Genomic DNA, 25,487 nt, shown 5'->3' on the forward strand with positions numbered 1-25,487 from the left:
TTATTGGGGTTTGGAGCCTCCACCGGGTTTCAGAGAAACCTCCCGGCCGAGTCCAGCATCGACACTGCGCATGCTTCAGCTCACAATGCACAGGGAGTGATTGACGGCAGTTCTGGACCAATAGGAAGACAGGGTCGTGCCTGGAGGAGCGACTGGTCCTCCACCCAATCGGAGAGAATGAGGGGCGGGGCTGGACCCGGTGTCTCCCATGTGAGCGGGAGCATGCGCAGTGCCGGTGACAGTTCAGGATTCAGGCGGTCGGGTGGAAATCTTGAGCCGGTCAGATCACGCTCAGTGAGTCATGAGGGAGGGATAGAGCCGGTGGATGGGTCGGGAGGCTTCATAAACACTCCGTGTCGGCCCAAGCCCAGAATATGAAGCTCGGATGCGGCATTTGAACCGGCGAAAGCTGCTCGGGCTTTTTCCCGAGACAGGCCCGAGTGGACGAAGTGTGCGGCGGGGCGCATGCGTAGTGAGCGAAAGCCCGGGATTTGCCCCACCTCCCATTCACTCTGATTGGTTGGAGGACTAGCCCCTATCCGTCGGTCCTCTAGCTCCGCCCCCTCTCACTATTGCTCCGAACGCGCCGTCAATCAGTCCCCGGGCATTGTGACCTGGAGCAAACCCTTCACAATTATGATGTGGAGATGCCGGCGTTGGACTGGGGTGAGCTCAGTAAGAAGTCTGACAACACCAGGTTAAAGTATAACAGGTTTGTGCTTTCAGAGCGTAGCTCCTTCTGGAGCAGGGCAGCACAGTTGCGTCACAGCTCCAGGGTCCCAGGTTCGATTCCTGGCTTGGGTCACTGTCTGTGCAGAGTCTGCACGTTCTCCCTGTGTCTGCGTGGGTTTCCTCCGGGTGCTCCGGTTTCCTCCCACAGTCCAAAGATGTGCGGGTTAGGTGGATTGTCCATGCTAAATTGCCCTTAGTGTCCAGAAAGTTTAAATAGGGGTTACAGGGATAGGGTAGAGACGTGGGCTTGAGTAGGGTGCTCTTTGTAAGGGCCGGTGGAGTCTCGATGGGCCGAAAGGCCTCCTCCTGCACTGTAAATTCTATGATTGTCAGCTCCCTGGTTTGCAGCTGCAGGGCATCTCCCTCCCGGGAACAGGCCCAGGTTAATGGGCACCATCCTGCTTCAGACACTGGAGGATGGTTCACATCAGAGGATGGGGTATGGGGACAATAAATAAGAGCTTACACTTTGCACTCAAATCAATGAGGACTCTGATCTCTGGGAAGGAAGTAAACCCTGGCAGGTGGAAGGGGAGGATTCACAAACACCCGCTGGAGGCCCCAAACCCACAATAAGACCCATTGTTTTTCATAGAATTTACAGTGCAGAAGGAGGCCATTCGGCCAATCGAGTCTGCACCGGCTCTTGGAAAGAGCACCCTACCCAAGGTCAACACCTCCACCCTATCCCCATAACCCAGTAACCCCACCCAACACTAAGGGCAATTTTGGACACAAAGGGCAATTTATCATGGCCAATCCACCTAACCTGCACATCTTTGGACTGTGGGAGGAAACCGGAGCACCCGGAGGAAACCCACGCACACACGGGGAGGATGTGCAGACTCCGCACAGACAGTGACCCAAGCCGGAATCGAACCTGGGACCCTGGAGCTGTGAAGCAATTGTGCTATCCAAAAGGCTACCGTGCTGCCTTTTTATTGTCAGTTTTTATTGTCAGTCTGCAGACAGGGGCTGGTGAATTGAACCCAGACAGAGGAGAGGGAGGGAGAAAGCTGGGAGTGGAGGAATGAAATGGTGCAGATGGGTTTGGATTTCAGCCCAGGGAGGAGGAAGAGTGTGTGGGACAGGGATTTTCAGCTTTGGGGAACAAGAGGGGGACAATTGCTCCAGAGAAACTAGAATTGTCTGTTTAGAATTTCTATCCAGGACTGACAGTGATGACTTTTGTAAACTCCTTTCACAGGGGGTTAGAAGGAGAGAATTTACACTCAACAAACTCAATCCAACAGAAAGGTTTATCTCTTTGTGATTTCTGTCCTGCATTGACAGTGATGACTTCTGTAAAATGACAGATTATAGCTCTCAGAAAGGAATAAATGGAGTGGGCATTTATTCTATCGTAAACAAGGAATAAACATTGAGTCATAAATACAAGACAGCTACAAATAAATCAAAGGGGGCAATACTGACAAATTTATTCATCACAGGTTTAGAATGTGTTATTCATTACATAGAAATGAGCTGAGGAAAGTGCTGAGATGTTTTCAAAAGGAAACTGGACAAGCACATGAGAGAAAATGGAATCGAAAATCAGCTGAAAGGCTGAGAATTGATAGGTGTGACAGTCGAGGATGAGTGCCGAGTATGGACAGCAGCAGAATCTGTGACAAAATGGCCTGTTTGTGTCTTATATATTCACAGTATTTCAATGTAATCTCCTTTTACAGAATATTTGCAGATGCAAACATCATGTTGAGATCTGACAGAGTCACTTGATTCATCAGGACCGGCCTTTCAACGTGGAAGGAGAAATGTTTGTCTGTTTTGTCTTTGGGAAAACATTCAAAAATCACTGTGATTGGAAAAGCACCGAGACACAGACATCGAAGTAATTTTCCACAGTTAGCTGGACTGAGCTTTAACCAATCACACAGCATGAAATTAAATTGCAACATTTACATCAGGGAGACACCGTACTCAGGCTTCAACTGATGATCCAAGTTGAAGAGACATAAGGACATTCGCACCAAAGGAATCAAGAAGCAGCAATTGGACATTCAGCCTCGTGAGCCTGTTCCACCATTTAATAACATCACGGCTGATCTGATAGTGACTTCAAATCTGCATCCCACCGTCACCTGATAACCTGTCAATAACCATGGAGAAACCGTGGAAATGTAGGGACTGTGGGATAGGATGTAATTACCCGTCTGAATTGGAAACTCATCGACGTATTCACACTGGGGAAAGGCCATTCACCTGCTTTGTGTGTGAGAAGGGATTCACTAAGCTATCCAACCTCATCACACACCAGCATGTTCATACTGACCAGAGACTGTTTAAATGTGCTGACTGTGAGAAGAGCTTTAAAAGCAGAAATGATTTACTGATACATCAACGCACTCACACTGGGGAGAGGCCATTCACCTGCTCCGTGTGTGGGAAGGGATTCACTCAGTCATCACACCTCCTGAAACACCAACTTGTTCACAGTGATCAGAGACCTTTTAAATGTGCTGACTGTGAGAAGAGCTTTAAAAGCAGAATTAATTTACTGATACATCAACGCACTCACACTGGGGAGAGGCCGTTCATCTGCTCCGTGTGTGGGAAGGGATTCACTCAGTCATCACAACTCCTGACACACCAACTTGTTCACACTAATCAGAGACCTTTTAAATGTGCTGACTGTGCGAAGAACTTTAAAAGCAGAAAGGATTTACTGATACATCAACGCACTCACACTGGGGAGAGGCCGTTCACCTGCTCTGTGTGTGGGAAAGGATTCACTTGTTCCTCCCACTTTCTGAAACACCAACTTGTTCACACTGATCAGAGACCATTTATATGTGCCGACTGTGAAAAAAGCTTTAAAAGCAGAATGGATTTACTGATACATCAACGCACTCACACCGGTGAAAGGCCATTCACGTGTCTGGAATGTGGGAAGGGATTTAATGCTTTATCAAATCTCCAGACTCACCATCAGGTTCATTCTAATCAGAGACCTTTTAAATGTGCTGACTGTGAGAAGAACTTTAAAAGCAGAAAGTATTTACTGATACATCAACGCACTCACACTGGGGAGAGGCCATTCACCTGCTCCGTGTGTGGGAAGGGATTCACTCAGTCATCTCATCTCATGACACATCAACTTGTTCATACTGATCAGAGACCGTTTAAATGTTCTGACTGTGAGAAGAGCTTTAAAAGTAAAAGCTGTTTACTGATACATCAACGCACTCACACTGGGGAGAGGCCATTCTCCTGCTCCCTATGTGGGAAGGGATTTACTCGTTCATCCCAGATTCTGAGACACCAGCGAGTTCACACTGGGCAGAGACCGTACACTTGCCCCGTATGTGAGAACAAGTTCACTCAGTCATCCCACCTGACTAGACACCAACTTGTTCACACTGGTCAGAAACGTTTTAAATGTTCTGACTGTGAAAAAATATTTAAAAGTAAACCAAATCTGCAGAGACACCAGCGAGTTCACACTGAAACAGAATCATAGAATTTACAGTGCAGAAGCGCATTTGGCCCATCGAGTGCACCGGCCCTTGGACTTAAGCACCCGACTTAAGCCCATACCTCCAACCTAACCCATAACCCCACCTCACCTTTTTGGACATTTAAGGGCAATTTAGCATGGCCAATCCACCTAATCTACACATTTTTGGACTGTGGAAACCGGAGCACAGAGGAAACCCACGCAGACACTGGGACAACATGCAGACTCCGCACAGACAGTGACCCAAGCTGGGAATCAAACCTGGGACCATGGAGCTGTGAAGCAGCAGTGCTAACCACTGTGCTACCGTGTGGCCCACACGTGGGAGTCGTACTGGGGAGAGGCTGTTTAACTGTTCTGTGTGTGGGAGGAGATTCACTCAGTCAAACAACATGCACAGGCATCAGCAAGTTCACAGACAACAGCAGGGTTTGGATTCAGCTGTTGTTGCTGCTGTTAGTCACATCTGGGACTCAATGATGCCTGGACGTCTGTTTCCTGGGGGGCTCTACAGTTTTCCGGTCTATATCAATGATTTAGACTTAAATGTATGCACCAGGATTATACAAACGTTGTTCATATGTTTTAGTGAATGAGGGAGAAAGCCATGGACTGGGTCAGATGGACAGAAAAGTGCTAAATGGAATTCAATCTGGAGCAGTGGGAGATAATGAATTTGGATGGGTAAACAAGGCAAGGGAATGACCAATAAATAGGATGATGCTGAGAAGTATTGGGAAACAGAGAGACCTTGGACTGCATATCCACAGACCGCTGAAGGTGGCTGGACAGGTAGATCAGGTGGTCCAGAAGGCATTTGGGACACTTTCCTTGTTTCAGGACCAGAATATAGAGCAGGGAGATTATGTTCAAACTTCATTAAAAACTCGTCAGTGCACAGCTAGAGTACTGAGCACAGGTCTGGTTACTGCAGGAATCAACTATAAATTAAAACCAAATTCATGAAATAGCTTAAAACTGAAATTAATTATATAATTACGGTCAGTGTTCAATAAATCAAATCTAGGGATGAAGAGGAAGCTAAATAACAAGCGATTGAACAGTGACGCAATCTGAATTTTTCAGTGAATAAAAATCTGAGGCATTTAGATAATGGGAGAGGTCAGGAAAACACGTCAGTTAACTTCCTATAAAAATAAGGTGACTTCAGGATAATGGAAAACACTAATTGGTGAGTATCTGCTGAATCTTTATTTGTTTTATTCTGAAGTTTATTTACTCAAGTCAGTTAATAATGAAATAAATAAAGATATGACAGCACATCCCAGCCCTGTGGAATACACATCCAGTTCCATGTGGGAAAACCAGGACACTTCCATTATGCTGGAAACATCAGCTGGAGCAGCAGGAAGCAAAGGGGATTGGTCCAGAGGTATTTTTGTGACCAGAAGACTGTTTCCAGCAGAGTTCTGGATTGTTCAGGACAAGATTCCATGCTTTGTGTGTTATACAGGAATGATTTAGACTTCAACAAAGGGTCATGGTTGAGACATTTGCAGTGTTGTGGTTAACAGTGAGGAATAAAGTTGTAGACTACAGGAAGATATCAGTAGACTGATCAGCTGGGCAGCAACGAAGCAAACGGAGATCAATCTGGAGGAGTGTGAGGTAATAAATACACTTGTGCTTCATGTATAAGAAACATAGATCCTTCTCTACTGTGGTATTCTGCAGTCTCTCTATTTAAATTAACTTCACTTTTTCCCCAAATTATACTTTGCCAAATATCTCCCACTGACGAAAGTATGATCTTTCTACAGGCTGTGTAACTGGGTGAAGCTCTTTTCACAGTCAGTTCACTGGAACACTCTTACTTGGGTGTGTGTGTATCGGCACTTTTCCAGTCACAATAATATTTGAAATCTTTTCCCATGGGCAGAATAGACTTAACATTACTCCTTCCACATTCAACGTCTGTAACATTCTGATCCTAATTAATCGAATAACTGTTAGCCATAAAGGCGGCACGGTAGCACAGTGGGTAACACTGTTGCTTCACCGTGCCAGGGTCCTGTGTTTGATTCCCACTTGGGTCACCGTCTGTGTGGAGTCTGCATGTTCTCCCTGTGTCTGCATAGGTTTCCTCCGGGCGCTCCGGTTTCCTCCCACAAGTCCCAAAATACGTGCTTGTTAGGTTAATTGACATTCTGAATTCTCCCTCTGTGTACCCGGAAAGGCACCGGGTGAGTGTGGTGACGAGGAGCTTTTCACAGTAACTTCATTGCAGTGTTAATGTAAGCCTACTTGTGGCACTAATAAAGATTATTAACTCATTGACCCATCTCCACCATTCCTTTCCTCCACTCCCAGTTTTCTCCCATCCTCTACTCTGCTTTGGATCAATTCTAACCTCTGTACAGAGTGAAGTTAACGACTCAATCATTTTCTCCCCTAGTCACTGAAGCCCCACCCACTTCCTGTTCCCTCACCATGATGGCCGTACATGAGCTCTGCTACTCCTCAGGGAGTCACCATGATGTGGAGATGCCGGTGTTGGACTGGGGTGAGCACAGTAAGAAGTCTCACAACACCAGGTTAAAGTATAACAGGTTTGTTTCGAATCACTAGCTTTTGGAGCACTGCTCCTTCCTCAGGTGAACGAAGAGGTAGGTTCCAGAAACATATATATAGACAAAGTCAAAGATGCAGGACGATACTTTGAATACTTTGTCTATATATATGTTTCTGGAACCTACCTCTTCGTTCACCTGAGGAAGGTGCAGTGCTCCGAAAGTTAGTGATTCGAAACAAACCTGTTGGGCTTTAACCTGGTGTTGTAAGACTTCTTACTGTACTTCCTGAATCAAGATGGCAGTCATTAGCCTGTGACTGTTCCCAGGAAAAAGCCCCAGACCAGCCGATTTGGGACCAGCAGGTTTTTATTCTCACCTTGTGGCCATCAGCAGGTTTTATTTGGAGACCCAATTCCCTGCGGATCTGTCACCCTCACAATGCGTGATTGACGGCAGCTCCCGACCAATAGGAAGAGGGGGCGGGTCTGGAGCACCGACCGGGAGCGGCTGGTCCTCCAACCAATCGGAGTGAATGAGGGGCGCGGCCCACTGTGATTGAAGCATGCGCAGTGTGGGTAATGGCGTCGGGGAGTGGCTTATTCAGCTCCGAAATTGGTAAGTACGGAGGGAGCGAGGAATCGCGTGAATCTACGGAAACGCTGCGTGAATATGTTGTGTAAGCCACAAATCTCCGAAAAGAGCTTACTGGACCACCCAGTTTGCAGCGAGCGGGGCTGCAGGCCCAGGTTATCGGCCTCCATCTTTAATAGATGTCATGTGCATCAGGGCGCATGCGTGATCGCCATCTTTGTAGCGGGCAAATGTCCAGTGACTGGGTGGAGCATTTTCATAAAAATAAACCAAAGCAGAAGAAAAATCGTACAACATTGTAGATAACCAATACCAACTCCCCTCTGCTCCCCACTAGGAGGAGCTTGTTACCCATTGATCAGACTGGAGACAACTTGTCCATCAAACTGCATTAGCCTTTGAATCCCAATGTCTTACAGATGCAGCGCAGTGGCAGAGAAGAAAAAAACGGGGTGGCACAGTGGATGTCACTACTGCTCACAGTGCTAGAACCCGGGTTCAAATCCGACCTTGGGTGACTGCGTGGAGTTTGCACGTTCTCCCCATGTCTGCATGGGTTTCCTCAGAGTGCTCTGATTTCCTCCCACAGTCCCTTTCACTTTCTCTCTACTCCAATAGAGGTGAACCAGTTGGGTTTCTATGCAAATCCAGCAGTTCTCATGGTTACATTTTCCTGTTTCCCACAAATTACCAGATTGATTCAGATCAATTTCACAACCTGCCTTTGTGTTTTTGTGGGTTCTCTCTCACTCCCTTTTTTCTGTTTTAAATCCATTTCACAGGGTATTACAAGAGGAGGCTTTGCAATTGGGGAACTGACATCGAACATGATATCAGAATCTGATGGAGCCAGCCAATTTATTGTAACCTGAACATCATTGGATTTTGAACATGAATGGAAAAAGCACCGATCACAGTGGGGGGAAATTGTACCATGTGTCCTGTGTGTGGACAAGATTTCAGCCAATCATCTGGATTTTCGGAACATAATTGCAGTCGTGACGGAGATGCCATGGAAATGTGGGGACTGTGAGAAGGGATTCAATTACCCATGCCAGTTGGAAACTCATCAACGCAGTCACACTGGGGAGAGGTCATTCACTGCTCCCAGTGTGGGAAAGGATTTGCTCACATATTCACTCTGCTGAGACACCAGCAAATTCACACTCAGGAGAGGCCATACACGTGCTCTGTGTGTGGGTTGGGATTCAATTGGTGAACAAACCTAGCATTACATCAGCGGGTTCACACTGGGGAGAAGCCGTTCACCTGCTCCCAGTGTGGGAAGAGATTTGCTCACTCATATACCCTGCGGACACACGAGAAGAGTTCACACTGGGGAGAGGCCATTCATCTGCTCCCAGTGTGGGAAGGGATTCACTCACTCAGCCAATCTGCTGAGACACCAGCGAGTTCACACTGGGGAGAGGCCATTTACCTGCTCCCAGTGTGGGAAGGGTTTCATAGAATTTACAGTGCAGAAGGAGGCCATTCGGCCCAGCGAGTGTGCACCGGCTCTTGGAAAGAGCACCCGACCCAAGGTCAACACCTCCACCCTATCCCCATAACCCAGTAACCCCACCCAACACTAAGGGCAATTTTGGACACTAAGGGCAATTTATCATGGCCAATCCACCTAACCTGCACATCTTTGGACTGTGGGAGAAAACCGGAGCACCCAGAGGAAACCCACGCACACACGGGGAGGATGTGCAGACTCCGCACAGACAGTGACCCAAGCCGGAATCGAATCTGGGACCCTGGAGCTGTGAAGCAATTGTGCTATCCACAATGCTACCGTGCTGCTCAATCATCCCACCTACTTGATTGTTTCACACAATCATCCCACCTACTTGCACATCGATACATTCACACTGGGGAGAGGCCATTCACCTACTCCATGTGTGGGAAGGATTCAGTCAGTCCTCCAACCTGCTGAAACACCAATAAATTCACAAGTAACTGTTGTAATTGGATTATGCTGTTAATCATATTCAGGATTGAACCATGTTCATTTGAGTCTGTTTCTGCTGAATTGAAAAATAACTCCAGCTCAGTTATAGGTGTTAATGTAGTTGGTCTTGGAAAGAGAGGATTTGCAGTTAGGAAACACCAACTAAACATCGCATCAGCATCTAACACTCACCAAATCTATCGTAAACTGAATATCATCGGATTTTGAACTTGGAAGGAAAAAGCACCGTTCACAGTGGGGAGAAACCGTACACGTGTTCTGTGTGTGGACGAAGCTTCAGTCGGTCATCTGGCCTTTCGAAACATAAATGCAGTCACACTAGGGAGAACCCATGGGAATGTGGGGACTGTGGGAAGGCGGGGACTGTGGGAAGGCATTTGATTAGCCATTCCAGCCGGTAGTTCATCAGTGCACTCATGCTGGGAGATGCTTTTCACGTGCTCTGAGTATGGAAAGGGATTCACACACTCATACCACTTGTAAACACACCAACATGTTCACATGGGGGAGAGGCTGTTCATCTTCTCCCTATGTAGGATGGGATTTGCTCATTCCTCCAATCTGCTGAGACACCACTGAGTTCACACTGGGGGAGACCATTTAAATGCCCAGACTGTGAAGAGTGTTATAAAGATTCTGGGGAACTGATGTCCCATTAACATATTCACACTGAAGAGAGAGACCATTCAGATGCTCTCACTGTATCACAGAATTTACAGTTCAGAAGTAAGCCATTTGGCCCATTGAGTCGGCACCCGACTTAAGCCTATACCTCCACCCAAATCCTGTAAACCAGTAACCCCACCTAAACCTTTTAGACAGTAAGGGCAATTCAAAATGGCCAATCCACCTAACCTGCACATCTTTGGACTATGGGAGGAAACCGGAGCACCCGGAGGAAACACACGCAAATACAGGGAGAATGTGCCGACTCCGTACAGACAGTGACCCAAGCCGAAAATCGAACCTGGGACCCTGGAGCTGTGAAGCAACAGTGCTGACCACTGTGCTACCGTGCCGCCCAATCGGCAGCTTACCACTCAAAGAACAGGGTTCAGACAATCGTCTCACCTCACTGTACAGCAGCGTCTTCACACAGGGGAGAGGCCATTCACCTGCTCCCAGTATGGGAGGGGATTCACTCAGATTCCAACCTACTGATGCACCAGCAAGTTCACAAGTAACTTCACTGATTGGATTGTTTTGGGCATCACAGCCTGGACTGAACCATAGGCATTGGGGTCTGTTTCTCCCATAAGTCCCGAAGGACGTGCTTGTTACACGAATTGGACATTCTGAATTCTCGCTCAGTGTAGCTGAACAGGCACCGGAATGTGGCGACTAGGAGATTTTCACAGTAACTTCATTGCAGTGTTAATATAAGCCTACTTGTGACAAGAACAAAGATTATTATTATTATGATGATGATGTTCTTAAACTCCAACCCTATTGTAAGAAATTTAATTCTGAATAAAATTCAAGTCAAATCAGTTTGTGTTAATCATAGTTAATCAATGGGCGGCTCATTAGCACAGAGTTAGCACTGTGGCTTCACAGCGCCAGGGATTCGGGTTTAATTCCTGGCTTGGGTCACTGTGCGGAGTCTGCACGATCTCTCCGTACCTTTGTGGGTTTGCTCCAGGTGCTCCAGTTTCCTCCCACAAGTCCCGAAAGACGTGCTTGTTAGGTGAATTGGACATTCTGAATTCTCCCTCAGTGTACCAAAACAGGCGCCGGAGTGCGGCGACTAGGTGCTTTTCACAGTAACTTCATTGCAGTGTTAATGTAAGCCTATTTGTGACAATAATAAAGATTATCATTATTATGACTGTGGAATTAATTGGAGGAATCTTCCAAAGAGCCAGCACTGGTACAATGGGCCAAATAGTTTTCATCTGTGCTGTATCGTTCCATAGAATAATTAATATTCAATGGGAACAGCAGTAAGCCATTCAGCCTTTCAAGCATGCTCCTCCATTTACTAAAAAAATGTCTGATCCAACACTAAGTCCACTTTCCTGCCTTCTCTCCATAACCCTGATTTCCATAAATTATTAAAAACCTATTGATCTCAGCCCTGAAAATATTCAAGGACGCGGCCTCCAAAGCTTCCTGGCAGCACGGTAGCACAAGTGTTTAGCACTGTGGCTTCACAGCGCCATGGTCCCAGGTTCGATTCCCTGCTGGGTCACTGTCTGTGCGGAGTCTGCACATTCTCCCCGTGCCTGCGTGGGTTTCCTCCGGGTGCTCCGTTTTCCTCCCACAGTCCAAAGACGTGCAGGTTAGGTGGATTGGCCATGATAAATTGCCCTTTGTGACCAAAAAAGGTTAGGAGTTATTGGGTTACGGGGATGGGTGGAAGTGAGGGCTTAAGTGGGTCAGTGCAGACTCAATGGGCTGAATGGCCTCCTTCTGCACTGTATGTTCTCTGTTCTCTCACATAATTCTTTGGGAGACAAAATTCTTCCTCAAATCCTCTTATTCTGCAACTATGTCCTCTGGTCCTACATTCTACCATCAGTGGAAACATCCATCCAATATTTACCCTGTCTAACCCTCTAAAAATCTTATATGTTTCAATCATATCACCTCTCGTACTTATGCACTCCTAGGAGTACAGACCCAACTTGTTTAATCTTTCCTCATGGAAATTCCTCCATGTCCGGGATCATTGCAGTGAATCTCCTCTGTACTGCCTCCAATTATATTATATCTTTCCTTAAATGAGGGGACCAAATCTCTCTTGACATAAGCACCAGCATCACATTTGCCTTCCCTATTAGCTTCTGCTCCTGTCTGCTAGCTTTCTGAGCTTCATGAACAAGAACCCCAAGTCCCTTTGGGCTACAGCTTTCTGCAGTCTCACCATTTAAACAAGAACCGCCTTCTCATTCATTCTTCCAAAATGAACAATCTCACATTTTCCCTCATTGAATTGCAGTTCAGCATCAGTAAATAGAGAAGGAGAGGAACCAGTGACTGTGGGATTGACGCACAGACTTAGCACCCTGAGAGGAGTCAGGGAAAAGTTGGAAAAATGTCAAAAAACTAATCATGTACTGACAGGAAAATAAAGGTTTTTTAGTAATGGCATACAACAGCGCAGATATTCACAAGAATGTATGTGTTGTATTTATTAATTTCTTTGAATTGCGTAACAAAATTGGTTTCCTTCTGTTTGGATACTTCAATGGCGTTGCTGTTACCCAGCATTCCCTGCGGGTGTGAATGTGCCCTATTCACACTGCGGGAGGTCAGTGCGCAGGCGCAGTGCTGAACTCCGCGGAACATGCGCAGTGTCACCTTGCCCAGAGGCGGGTGAGTACGGGAGAGGTTTTTTTATAAATGTTTTTATTAAAGCTTTTTCCAACCAACGTTTTTACATAACAAAAATAAACGAGAATTATTAAACAAACAAGGTGGGTGTTGTCTTTATACAAAGCAAAATTCACATTATATCCACAATTCCCCCCCACCTGAGTCCCCCTCCCCCCCCCGGGATGCAGCTGCTGCTGACACTGCTCCCCTAGAAAGTCAAGGAAAGGTTGCCACCGCCGAGAGAACCCCATCAAAGACCCTCTCAAGGCGAACTTTATTCGCTCCAGGCTGAGGAACCCCGCCATATTGCTAACCCTGGTCTCCACACTCGGGGGTTTTGAGTGCCTGCACATTAGCAAGATCCATCTCCGGGCTACCAGGGAGGCAAAGGCTAATACCTCAGCCTCTTTCGCCTCCTGCACTCCCGGATCCTCTGACACCCCAAATATCGCTATTGTTGGGCTCACCTTCACCCGAGTGTCCTAGATCCTGGACATCGCCCTCGCAAAGCCCTGCCAGAATTCTTTAAGCGCCGGGCATGCCCAAAACATATGGGCATGGTTCGCCGGACTCCCTGCACATCTTGCGCTCCTGTCCTCCACCCCAAAGAACTTACTCATTCTCGCCATCGTCATGTGAGCCCGATACACCACCTTAAAATGAATTAAGCTGAGCCTGGCACATAATGAGGAGGAATTTACCCTGCCCAGGGCATCAGCCCACAGGCCCTCATCCAGATCCATTCCCAGCTCCTCCTCCCACTTGCCCTTCAACTCCTCCACTGAGGCATCCTCAGCCTCCTGCAGCTCCTGATATATGTCCGACACCTTCCCCTCCCCTACCCAGATGCTAGACACAACCCTGTCCTGTATCCTACGCGGGGGCAGCAGCGGAAATGTCCCCACCTGCTTTTTAAGAAAGTCCCGAACCTGGAGGTACGTGAACGCATTCCCCGGGGGCAGGCCGAACCTCTCCTCCAGCGCCTGCACACTGGGGAAAGTCCCGTCTATAAACATGTCCCCCATTCTCCTAATGCCTGCCCTATACCAGTCTTGGAACCCCCCATCTATCCTACCCGGAGCAAATCTGTGGTTATTCCGTATCAGGCTCCACACTGAGGCCCCCTCCTCCTGCCTGTGCCTCCTTCACTGTCCCCAAATCCTCAGTGCCGCCGTCACCACCGGACTTGTGGTGTATCACGCCGGTGAGAACGGCAGCGGCACCATGACTAGTGCCCCTCGGCTGGTGCCTCTGCATGACGCCATCTCCAGCTGCCCCCTCCTCCATCATCAACTTTCTAATCATGGCCACATTGGCCGCCCAATAATCGCTGTAGAAGTTCGGCTGAGCCAGTCCTCCCCCTCCCCCTCCCCACGAATGCCCTTTTAACTCGCAGGGTTTTATTCGCCCACACAAATCCCATAACAATCCTATTCACCTGCTTAAAAAAGGACTTGGGGATGAAACTGGGGAGGCATTGAAAAACGAACAGGAACCTGGGGAGACCCGTCATCTTGCGGGAGAGGTTTTTGTTCATGGGAGAGAGTGGGTGGGGCGGAGGGAGGAATGGAGCCGGGAGGTGAGGGTGGGTAGGGAGCGGAGGCTTCAGAAACACCTGGTGTAGGCCCCAAGACCAAATATGACCCCGCAAGTCCGGAGTTTGTAGATCGGAGGGTTTTTCCTGAGAATAGGTCCAGATTTGAAGACCATCTTGTTTCAGCAGGAGCAGTGCGCACGCGGGACTATTTGTTTTACGTAATGGAGTGGGCGGGGCTTCAGGGTCCCAGTGACCAGAAGAGAAAAGTTTTGACTCGTTGATCTAAATCTGCTAATGGATGAGAAATGCCTCAATGAGTAAATAACGGCTGATTATAGAAGGGTAACTGAGGTGGCGGAATGGATGTGGAGGCTCCATAAACACCCTGTGGAGATGGCAGAATAAGAATCTAATGTTTAATCCAGGCGGGGCAACATCCGGGAGGCTGCACATGACATCAGGGGGGAGTGGGAGGAGGAGAAAATGTTGTGAATTTCTCTTCTAGACTGACAGGAATGGATTCTGGAAACTCTTTTTACTGGAGGTTAGAAGGGGAGGATTTACACACAGCAAACTCAAATCAAGAGAAATGTTTTTCTCTTCTGAATTTTTAATCCTGGACTGACAGTGATGACTTTTTACAGGACATTAGGAAAGCAGAATTTTAAGGTGAATAACTCACCCAAGATTCACTTCAAAACCTGAGAGAAACTCAGTTTATTAGTACCTGAACGTAAGTGTTTCTGTTTTATTTGGGTTCAAGATTTAAACATCTGTGTAGCTGGAAATAGGGTGGAGCAAGATTTGCAAACAAGGATGTTGCTTAACCGGGACCCAATGTAGATCAGTGAGCACAGGGGTGATGAGTGAGTGAGTGGGATTCAGTTCAGGGGGCATGGCAGCAGAAATTTGTATGAACTCAAGTTTGGCAGGTTCCCTACCCTGAACAACATAATTGAACCAGTTTGTTTTTTACAACATTCAGCAGTTTTTATGGTCACTTTTTCCTTGTGCCGGTCCCACACATCACCACATTCAGTTGGCTCAGTTTCACAACCTGCCTTTGTCTTTTTGTAGGTTTGCACTTACACCTTTTTCTGGTTTTAATCAATTTCACAGAGTATGAGAAAGGGACAAATTTGCAGTTGGGAAACTCGAACTAGGTATCATATCAGGATCTGATTGAGTCGCCCAATTTATCGTAACCTGAATATCTTTGGATTTTGAATATGGAAGGAGAAAGCACCATTCGCAGTTGGGAGAAACTAAACACATGCTCTGCGTGTGGACGAGACTTCAGCCAATCATCTGACCTCTTGAACCACAAGTGCAGACACAACGGGGAGAAAGCATGGACATGTGGGGACTGTGAGAAGGGATTCAATTATCCAGTTGAGCTGGAAACTCATCGGCGCAGTCACACTGGGGAGAGACCGTTCACCTGCTCCACGTGTGGGAAGGGATTCACTCTGTCTTGCAACCTGTTGGCTCACCAGCGTGTTCACTCTGAAGAGAGACCTTTTAAATACCCAGACTGTGGGAATTGCTATAAAAGTTCTGGCAAACTGTTGCGCCACCAACATATTCACAGTAATGAGAGACCTCAGGTGCTCTGACTGTGGGACTGGGTTCAGGCAATTATCTGATCTCACTGTACACCAGCGAATTCACACTGGAGAGAAGCCGTTTACCTGCAAAAAGTGTGAGAAGGGATTCAGTTGGTCGTCACGCCTGCTGACACACCAGCAAGTTCACACTGGAGATAGACCATTCTCCTGCACTGTTTGTGGGAAGGGATTCACTAATTCTTCCGCCCTGCTGAAACACCAGCAAGTTCACACTGGGGAAAGACCGTTCACCTGTTCTGTGTGTGGGAAGGGATTCACTGGGTCAACCGACCTGCTGGAACACCAGCGTATTCACAGCGGGGAGAGACCATTTGGCTGCTCCATGTGTGGGAAGAGATTCACTCAGTCATCACCCCTGCTGACACACCAGCGAGTTCACACTGGGGAGAAGCCATTCACCTGCTCCATATGTCAGAAGGGATTTGCTCACTCATCTACCCTGCTGAGACACCAGCGAGCTCACAAGTAACTACTTTGATAGAACTTTGCTGTTTATCCATTTGGGTGTGTTTCTAAAGAAAAGCAAGTCCAGCCCCGTTATAGGATTAATATTCCGGATTAAAGTCAAATCAGTTAGATGTTTTTAATATCTCCAACACAAGTTAGTTCCTTTTGAAGGGATCTCCCTCTCTTCTGTATCCCCTATCCTCACCTCCAAAAAGAGGAGCTTGAAGTTCTTTGAGGATATAATAAGCAGGGTGGATAAAGGGAACCAGTAGATGTGGTTTGCCCAAGACCGTAAGAAACGACAGAGAGTTGTGAACACCGCCCAATCCATCACGCGAACCCGTCTTCCATCTATTGACTCTATCTACACCTCCTGCTGCATTGAGAAAGAAGACAGCATAATCAAAGACCCCTCCCATCTGTGTTTTTCTTTCGTCCATCGGGCAGGAGACACAAAAGTCTGAGAAAAAGCACTAACAGGTTCAAAAACAGCTTCTTCCCCGCTGTTACGACTATTGAATGACCCTCTTATGGACTGAACTGATCTCTTCACAAATCTTCTCATCCGATGCCTGTGCCTATGTATTTACATTGTGTATTTATGCATGTCCTATGTTTTTTCATGCATGGAACGATCTGTCTGGACTGAAGGCAGAACAATACGTTTTACTGTACCTCAGTACACGTGACAATAAAACAAGTTCAATTTAGATTTCCAGAGGCATTCAGTAATAATAATGATCACCTTTTATTGTCACAAGTATGAAGTTACTGTGAAAAGCCCCTGATCGCAACATTCCGGCGCCTGTTCGGGTAAGCTGGTATGGGAATTGAACCCGTAAGGTACTACATACAAGGTTATTGCACACGATAAGGACTTATAGTGTTGGGGATGATTTTTTAGCATTGATAGAGGCTTGGATAACTAACAGAAAAGAGTGAGTTGGGATAAATGGGTCATTTTCAAATTGGCACATTAACTAATGGACTGCCCCTGGGATCAGTGTTGGGGCCACAACTATTTAGATCAATATAAATGACTTAGAACCATAGAATTCCTACAGTGTAGAAGAAGGCAATTCAGCCCATCGAGTCTGCACCTAGCAGCAGAGGGCAGTAGAGCGGAGCTGCTGATTGGCCGTTGCAGGGGAAATTTGCATACGTCCGTGTGCTCACCCTAACTTGGAGGTGGTTTGTGGAGGAGCTCTTGTCAAGTGACACTTAAACCCAAAACATTTCTTCAGTGTTTCCCTCCGTACCCCCTCCTCTAACCAAAAATAACCAACCGCTGTAAGGATCAAGAGGAAGACTCGAGGGCAGGTAGAAGTGGAAAGTTGAACCGTGACATCACAGCCTGCAGGTAAGGGATTGGCTGGTGACTGGTAAGTAGTTTTTATTTATTTTCCCTCATGTGTTATCGTGCGGGGCGCAGAGGTTGCTGAGTGAGTGCTTGCTGAGAAGGGGAGTGAATAACAGGTAAGCTCTTTCTTTCTTTTTTTTTATCTAGAGGGGATGACAGGGAAGGTAGTGCAATGTTCCTCCTGTTTGAGGTGAGGGACGCCGTTAAGTGTCCCTGCTGATTTCATCTGTGGGAAGTGCACCCATCTCCAGCTCCTCAGAAACTGCGTTCGGGAACTGGAGTTGGATGAACTTCGGATCATTCGGGAGGCAGAGGTGGTCATAGATAGAAGCTTCAGGGATGTAGTTACTCCGAAGAATAAAGATAGATGGGTGATGGTGAGAGGGGCTGGGAGGAAGCAGTCAATACAGGGATCAGCTGTGGCCGTTCCCCTTAGTAACAAGTATACCACTTTGGATACTGTTGGGGGGGGGGGACTTACCAGGGTTAAGCCATGGGGTACAGGTCTCTCGCACAGAGTCTGTCCCTGTTGCTCAGAAGGGAAGAGGGGAGAGGAGTAGAGCATTAGTCATTGGCGACTCCATAGTTAGGGGGATAGATAGGAGATTCTGTGGGAACGAGAGAGACTCATGGTTGATGTGTTGCCTCCCAGGTGCCAGGGTGCGTGATGTCTCGGATCGTGTTTTCGGGATCCTTAAGGGGGAAGGGGAGCAGCCCCAAGTCATGGTCCACATAGGTACCAACGACATAGGTAGGAAAAGGGATAGGGATGTAAGGCAGGAATTCAGACAGCTAGGGTGGAAACTTAGATCTAGGACAAACAGAGTTATTATCTCTGGGTTGTTACCCGTGCCACGTGATAGCGAGACGAGGAATAGGGAGAGAGAGGAGTTCAACACGTGGCTACAGGGATGGTGCAGGAGGGAGGGGTTTCAGATTTCTGGATAATTGGGGCTCATTCTGGGGTCAGTGAGACCTCTACAAACGGGATGGGCTGCACCTGGACCAGATGTGTACCAATATCCTGGGGGGGAAATTTGCTAATGCTCTTCGGGAGGGTTTAAACTAGTTCAGCAGGGGCTTGGGAACCTGAATTGTAGCTCCAGTATACAGGAGGTTGAGAATAGTGAGGTCATGAGTAGGGTTTCAAAGTTGCAGGAGTGTACCGGCAGGCAGGAAGGTGGTTTAAAGTGTGTCTTCTTCAATGCCAGGAGCATCCGGAATAAGGTGGGTGAACTTGCGGCATGGGTTGGTACCTGGGACTTCGATGTTGTGGCCATTTCGGAGACATGGATAGAGCAGGGACAGGAATGGTTGTTGCAGGTGCCGAGGTTTAGATATTTCAGTAAGCTCAGGGAAGGTGGTAAAAGAGGGGGAGGGATGGCATTGTTAGTCAAGGGCAGTATGGTGGCAGAAAGGACGTTTGATGAGGACTAGTCTACTGAGGTAGTATGGGCTGAGGTTAGAAACAGGAAAGGTCACCCTGTTAGGGGTTTTCTATAGGCCTCCGAAAAGTTCCAGAGATGTAGAGGAAAGGATTGCAAAGATGATTCTGGACAGGAGCGAAAGCAACAGGGTAGTTGTTATGGGGGACTTTAACTTTCCAAATATTGACTGGAAACTCTATAGTTCGAGTACTTTAGATGGGTCTGTTTTTGTCCAATGTTTGCAGGAGGGTTTCCTGACACAGTATGTAGATAGGCCAATGAGAGGCAAGGCTATATTGGATTTGGTACTGGGTAATAAACCAGGACAGGTGTTAGATTTGGAAGTAGGTGAGCACTTTGGTGATAGTGACCACAATTCGATTAAGTTTACTTTTGTGATGGAAAGGGATAGGTATATACCACAGGGCAAGAGTTATATCTGGGGAAAGGCAATTATGATGCGATGAGGCAAGACTTAGGATACATCGGATGGAGATGAAAACTGCAGGGGATGGGCACAATGGAAATGTGGAGCTTGTTGAAGGAACAGCTACTGCGTGTCCTTGATAAGTATGTACCTGTCAGGCAGGGAGGAAGTGGTCGAGTGAGGGAACCGTGGTTTACTAAAGCAGTCGAAACACTTGTCAAGAGGAAGTAGACTTATGTAAAGATGAGACATGAAGTTTCAGTTAGGGTGCTCGAGAGTTACAAGTTAGCTAGGAAGGACCTAAAGAGAGAGCTAAGAAGAGCCAGGAGGGGACATGAGAAGTCTTTGGCAGGTAAGATCAAGGATAACCCTAAAGCTTTCTATAGATATGTCAGGAATAAAAGAATGACTAGGGTAAGAGTAGGGCCAGTCAAGGACAGTAGTGGGAAGTTGTGCTTGGAGTCCGAGGAGATAGGAGAGGTGCTAAATGAATATTTTTCGTCAGTATTCACACAGGAAAAAGACAATGTTGTCGAGGAGAATACTGAGATTCAGGCTACTAGACTAGAAGGGCTTGAGGTTCATAAGGAGGAGGTGTTAGCAATTCTGGAAAGTGTGAAAATAGATAAGTCACCTGGGCCGGATGGGATTTATCCTAGGATTCTCTGGGAAGCTAGGGAGGAGATTGCTGAGCGTTTGGCCTTGATCATTAAGTCATCTTTGTCTGCAGGATTAGTGCCAGAAGACTGGAGGATAGAAAATGTTGTCCCCTTGTTCAAGAAGGGGAGTAGACATAACCCCGGTAACTATAGACTAGTGAGCCTTACTTCTGTTGTGGGCAAAATCTTGGAAAGGTTTATAAGAGATAGGATGTATAATCATCTGGAAAGGAATAATATGATTAGAGATAGTCAACACGGTTTTGTGAAGGGTAGGTCGTGCCTCACAAACCTTATAGAGTTCTTTGAGAAGGTGACCAAACAGGTGGATGAGGGTAAAGCAGTTGATGTGGTGTATATGGATTTCGGTGGGCCCCGATCGCGGGCCAGGCCACCGTGGGGGCACCTCCCGGGGCCAGATCCCCCCTGCCCCCCCAAGAACCCCGGAGGGCACCCACGCCGCCAGGTCCTGCCGGTAAGGACCTACTCCAATTTACGCCGGCGGGACTGGCAAAAAACGGGCGGGACTTCGGCCCATTGTGGGCCGGAGAATTATGGCAGCCCCAGGGCCCATTGAGTCGCGCCGGTCCCCGCCATTCTCCGAGGCGGGCGGCGCGATTCACGCCGGGCTGAATTTTGGGGTGCCGAATAATTTGGAGGACGGTGGGGGTTGGATTCACGGCGACCCCCAGCGATTCTCCGACCCGGAGGGGGGGGTCGGAGAATCCCGCCCCTAATTTATAGATTCCAATTTAAAAGATTTAATATGTACACAGTCTTTGGTATTTGAGCTATCTCATCGACTAAAAGTAAACTAAAAAAATACTCAACACAAATGAAATTTAAAAATCGCTTATTATCACAAGTAGGCTTCAATGAAGTTACTGTGAAAAGCCCCTAGTCGCCACATTCCGGCGCCTGTTTGGGGAGGCTGGTACGGGAATTGAACCGTGCTGCTGGCCTGCCTTGGTCTGCTTTCAAAGCCAGCGATTTAGCCCTGTGCTAAACAGCCCCTTGTACAGACGAGAATGTGATTGCGTGACTACATCACTTAATAAAGGAGTCAGTGAAAGTGGAAAAGGAGACCATGGAAACCAAAAATTAACTCCTGAAAATCAGAGAGCATCTCTCGAGAAAATCTCAAGAAGAGCCATTGAAAAAATATATTTTGAGCCCTGGAGTCGGATCTTTCAGATGCTGAATTGTAGATTTTACACCAAAGATTTATTTAAAATAGAAGCAAAAGTTCAGAAATTTATTCTAAACAGGTTTCTGCTGAGAGTTCTTGAATGAAGGGGAAAGATCACAGATGGTGCTTTTAAAAATAGATACTGGTAGCCCCCACAATAAATGACATTTTCAGCAGATTAAGTTCCAGCGGTTATAGGGGTTAACATCAGCAAGTACAAAATATTGTCAGATGATCAATACTAAACAACAGCAACAACAGCAGAATCCAACCCCTGCAGTCATTTATGAACTTGCTGATGTCTCTGGAGACATCGTGACTGAGTGAATCCCTTCCCACACACACACAGCAGTTGAATGGTCTCTTAGTGTGAGTGCGTTGGTGTGTCAGCAAGTTGAAAGACTTCACGAATCCATTCCCACACACTGAGCAGGTAAACGGTTTCTCCCCAGTGTGAGCGCGCTGTTAAGCAGTGAGGTTGGACGACCGATTGAATCCCTTCCCACACACGGAGCATGTGAATGGTCTCTCCGCAGTGTGAGTGTGTTGGTGAGCAGTGAGGTTGGATGACTGCCTGAAACTCTTTCCACAGGAGGTGCAGCCGAATGGTTTCTCTTCAGTGTGAATTTGCTGGTGTCTCAGAAGGGTGGGTAAAACTGTGAATCCCTTCCCACACACAAAGCAAGTAAACGGTCTTTCCCCAGTATGGAGCCGCTGGTGTACAAGGAGGGAGGATGCCTGTCTGAAACTCTTTCCAAAGGAAGTGCAGCTGAATGGTTTCTCCTTAATGTGAACTCGCTGGTGTGACAGCAAGTGGGATGATCCGGTGAATCCCTTCCCACACACAGAGCAGGTGAATGGCCGCTCACCTCTATGAACACGCTGGTGTGACAGCAGGTGGAATGACTGAGTGAATCCCTTCCCACAGTCGGAGCAGGCGAACGGCCTCTCCCCAGTGTGAGTGCGTTGATGTACAGTGAGTGCTGAAGAATGCCTGAACCTCTTTCCACAGGAGGTGCAGATGAATAGCTTTTCCTCAGTGTGAATCCGCTGGTGAGACCAAAGGCCAGATGACTGAATGAATCCCTCCCCACACACACAGCAGGTGAATGGCCTCTCCCCAGTGTGACTGCGCCAATGGTTTTCCAGCAGGGAAGGGTAACTGAATCCCTCACATTTCCACGGTCTCTCCATGGTGCCAGTGTCCTTGTGTCTCTCCAAGTTGGATGATCGCTTGAAGTCTTCTCCACATACAGGACACATGTATGGTTTCTCCCCAATGTGAATGGTCGTGATGTTTCTTCAGGCTGTGTAACTGGTTAAAGCTCTTTCCTCAGTCAGTTCACTGGAACACTCTCACTCAGGTGTGTTTGTCTCAATATCTTTCCAGTCACACTGATGTTTAAAAGTGTTTCTCACAGACAGAAGAGACAATCGTTTCTCCTTCAACATTCAAAGTCTGAGGATTTTCAGGTCCTGATGAATTGAGTGACTGTCAGATGATGTTTAGTTTCAGTCTCACATCTGTAAATCCTCCTTTCTAATATCCTGTAAAAGGAATTTACAAACGTCATCACTGTCAGTGGAGCATATAAATTCTGAACAGACAATTCTAGTTTCTCTGGAACATTTTTTCCTCTCTTGTTCCCCCAAAGCTGTAAATCCCCCTCCCACACACTCTCCCTGGGCTGAAATCCAAACTCATCTCCCCATCTGCACCATTTCTTTCCTCCACTCCCAGTTTTCTCCCTCCCTCTCCTCTGCCTGGGTTCAGTTCTCCAGCTCCTGTCTGCAGACTGACAATAAAATCAATTATTTTCTTTGACAATTATTCTTTTTGTCTACTATGTATGGACTGTGTACGTTCCCTTGGCCACAGAAAAATACTTTTCACTGTTCTTCGGTCCATGTGACAATAAATCAACCAATCATCAACAAGATGCACTGCAGTAACTCACCAAGGTTCCTTAGACAGCACCTTCCAAACCCACAACCACTACCATCTAGAAGGACATGAGCAACAGACACCGGGAACCCCATCACCTGGAGGTTCACCAAGTCATTCAGCACCCTGACATTAAAATATATCACCGCTCCTTCACTGTCGCTGGGGCAACATCCTGGAACTACGTCCCTGACAGCACAGTGGGTGTACCTACACCTCAAGGACAGCAGTAGTTCAAGAAGGCAACTCACCATCACCTTCTGATGGGAAACTCGGAATGGGTAATAAATGCTGGCCTAGCCAGCGACGCCCACATCCCGCCAAAAATTGAATAAAAAATATATATCTGCTGCTCCTGTCCTAGATGGTAGTGGCTGCATGCCTGAGTGTGTGGGTGTGTCAGTCAATGTGTGCGGGGAGTGTCTGGTGTGTTCTTGATGTAAGGGTATCTGCTGATTAGATGGGAGTGGTTGTTGGTTTGGAAGGTGCTGTTCCCTGTTTCTGTAGTGTAGTGATTATCATGTTTGCTTAAAGGCCCTCGGTTTAAAACTGCACAGAAACATTATCAAACCCCATTCATTTCTGTGTGTGGAAAAGTTACGCGATTGACATTTTCAGTATTCATTTACACCCATCCTGAATTGCCCTTGAATTGCGTTGCTGAGTTGATCTGCCGTGTGGAACCCCGATCCCCAGGGCTTCAGCCTGGTTCTCTGCTTTACTAGTCTAGATGTGGAGATGCCGGCATTGGACTGGGGTGAGCACAGTAAGAAGTATTACAACACCAAGTTAAAGTCCAACAGGTTTGTGTCGAATCACATGCTTTCGGAGCGCAGCTCCATCCTCAGGTGAATGAAGAGGTGGGTTCCACAACCACATGTATAGACAAATTCAATGATGCAAGATGATACTTTGAATGCAAATCTTTGCAGGTAATTAAATCTTTACAGGTCCAGACGGTGCAACTGGAGAGAGGGATAATCACAGATTAAAGAGATGTGAATTGTCTCAAGCGAGAACAGTTGGTAGGATTTCGCAAGCCCAGGCCAGATTGTAGGGGGTGAATGTAATACAACATGAATCCAAGGTCTCGGTTGAGGCTGTACCCATGCGTGCGGAACTTGGCTATCAGTTTCTGCTTGGCGATACTGCATTGCTGCACGTCCTGAAGGCTGCCTACCTGAGCCCACACCTCCACCCTACCCCCATAACCCAGTCACCCCACCTAACCTTTTTGGACACTAAGGCAATTTAGCATGGCCAATCCACCGAACCTGCACATCTTTGGACTCATGTCTGTGCTATCACTAAGACTGCCCGTTTCCACCTACATTACATTATCCGGCCTCTCTCTTGTGTCTGTGTGCCTGGGCTGAAACCTCGGTCATGCCTTTGTCACCTCCCGATTCGACAATTCCATTACACACCTGGCTCCCCCACATTCTACCTCTGTAAACTTAAATCCATCCAAAAGTCTGCTTCCCATGTCTTAATTCACAGCAAGTTCCTTTCCCCTATGATCCCTGTGCTCCGAGACTTGCATTCGCTCCCAGTCAATTCTCACCCTTGTTTTCAAATCCCTCCATGGCCTCGTCTCTCCCTGTGTCTGTCATCTCCTCCAGCTCCACAACCCCCTGGGATATCTGCACAGCTCTGATCCTGGACTCTTGCACACCCTCGATTCTAATTACTCCACCATGGTTTTAAGTTCCCTCGGCCCCAAGCACTGAATTCTCTCCCGAAACCTCCCTGTCTCCACCTCACTTACCTTCTTTAAGACTCTCTTTAAAACTCACCTCTTTGACCTCCTTTTGTGTCTGGGTGTCTCACTTTGTTTTATAATGTTCCTGTGAAGTTGACTGGGATGATTTATGATGTTAAAGGTGTTATATAAATAGAAGTTGTTGTTGTTGACTGTAACCCTGACCTCCTGTTTTACATCCCATTGGTTTCACAACAAACTCTATCTCTGATGTTTTGCCCCCTGCGGGTTTGCAGCCTCTATAAAGATGGCGGCCGTTAACTCAGGCCTGTCACCGGGAGCAGGCCGCAGCTGTCCCCCCGCTCGATGCAAACCCGGCCCGGAAACCTTATTGGGGTTTGGAGCCTCCACCGGAGATCGGTGAAACCTCCCGTCCGAGTGCAGCATCGGCACTGCGCATGCTCCAGCTCACAAGGCCCAGGGAGTGATTGACGGCAGCTCTGGGCCAGTAGGAAGAGAGAGGTGGGCCTGGAGGACC

General features: G+C 47.4%; 1 protein-coding gene, 1 long non-coding RNA gene and 1 pseudogene across 4 annotated transcripts; 2 read left to right on the plus strand and 1 right to left on the minus strand.

Moving 5' to 3' along the window:
* The first annotated feature begins 235 nt into the window (after positions 1-235).
* On the plus strand, positions 236-6,508 carry LOC140418816 (uncharacterized). 3 transcript variants are annotated; one of them, XM_072502431.1, is made up of 2 exons: positions 236-294; positions 2,424-6,508. In XM_072502431.1, exon 2 carries the CDS (start codon positions 2,855-2,857, stop codon positions 4,211-4,213), a length of 1,359 nt encoding a protein of 452 aa, XP_072358532.1. In that variant the 5' UTR covers positions 236-294; positions 2,424-2,854; the 3' UTR covers positions 4,214-6,508. The 3 variants fall into 3 exon arrangements, with proteins under 3 accessions (XP_072358532.1, XP_072358531.1, XP_072358533.1); XM_072502430.1 differs by lacking the exon at positions 236-294 and adding an exon at positions 308-712; XM_072502432.1 differs by lacking the exon at positions 236-294 and adding an exon at positions 308-666.
* A 730-nt stretch (positions 6,509-7,238) lies between these two features.
* LOC140418817 (uncharacterized) lies at positions 7,239-10,800 on the plus strand. The gene is made up of 2 exons (XR_011945353.1): positions 7,239-7,359; positions 8,118-10,800. It is a non-coding gene; the product is annotated as an uncharacterized lncRNA (long non-coding RNA).
* Positions 10,801-16,969: 6,169 nt separating this feature from the next.
* Positions 16,970-25,433, minus strand: LOC140418818 (uncharacterized; annotated as a pseudogene).
* Positions 25,434-25,487: the final 54 nt, after the last annotated feature.

The sequence above is a fragment of the Scyliorhinus torazame genome, chromosome 5, assembly GCF_047496885.1.
Source record: "Scyliorhinus torazame isolate Kashiwa2021f chromosome 5, sScyTor2.1, whole genome shotgun sequence".
Lineage (NCBI taxonomy): Eukaryota > Metazoa > Chordata > Chondrichthyes > Carcharhiniformes > Scyliorhinidae > Scyliorhinus > Scyliorhinus torazame.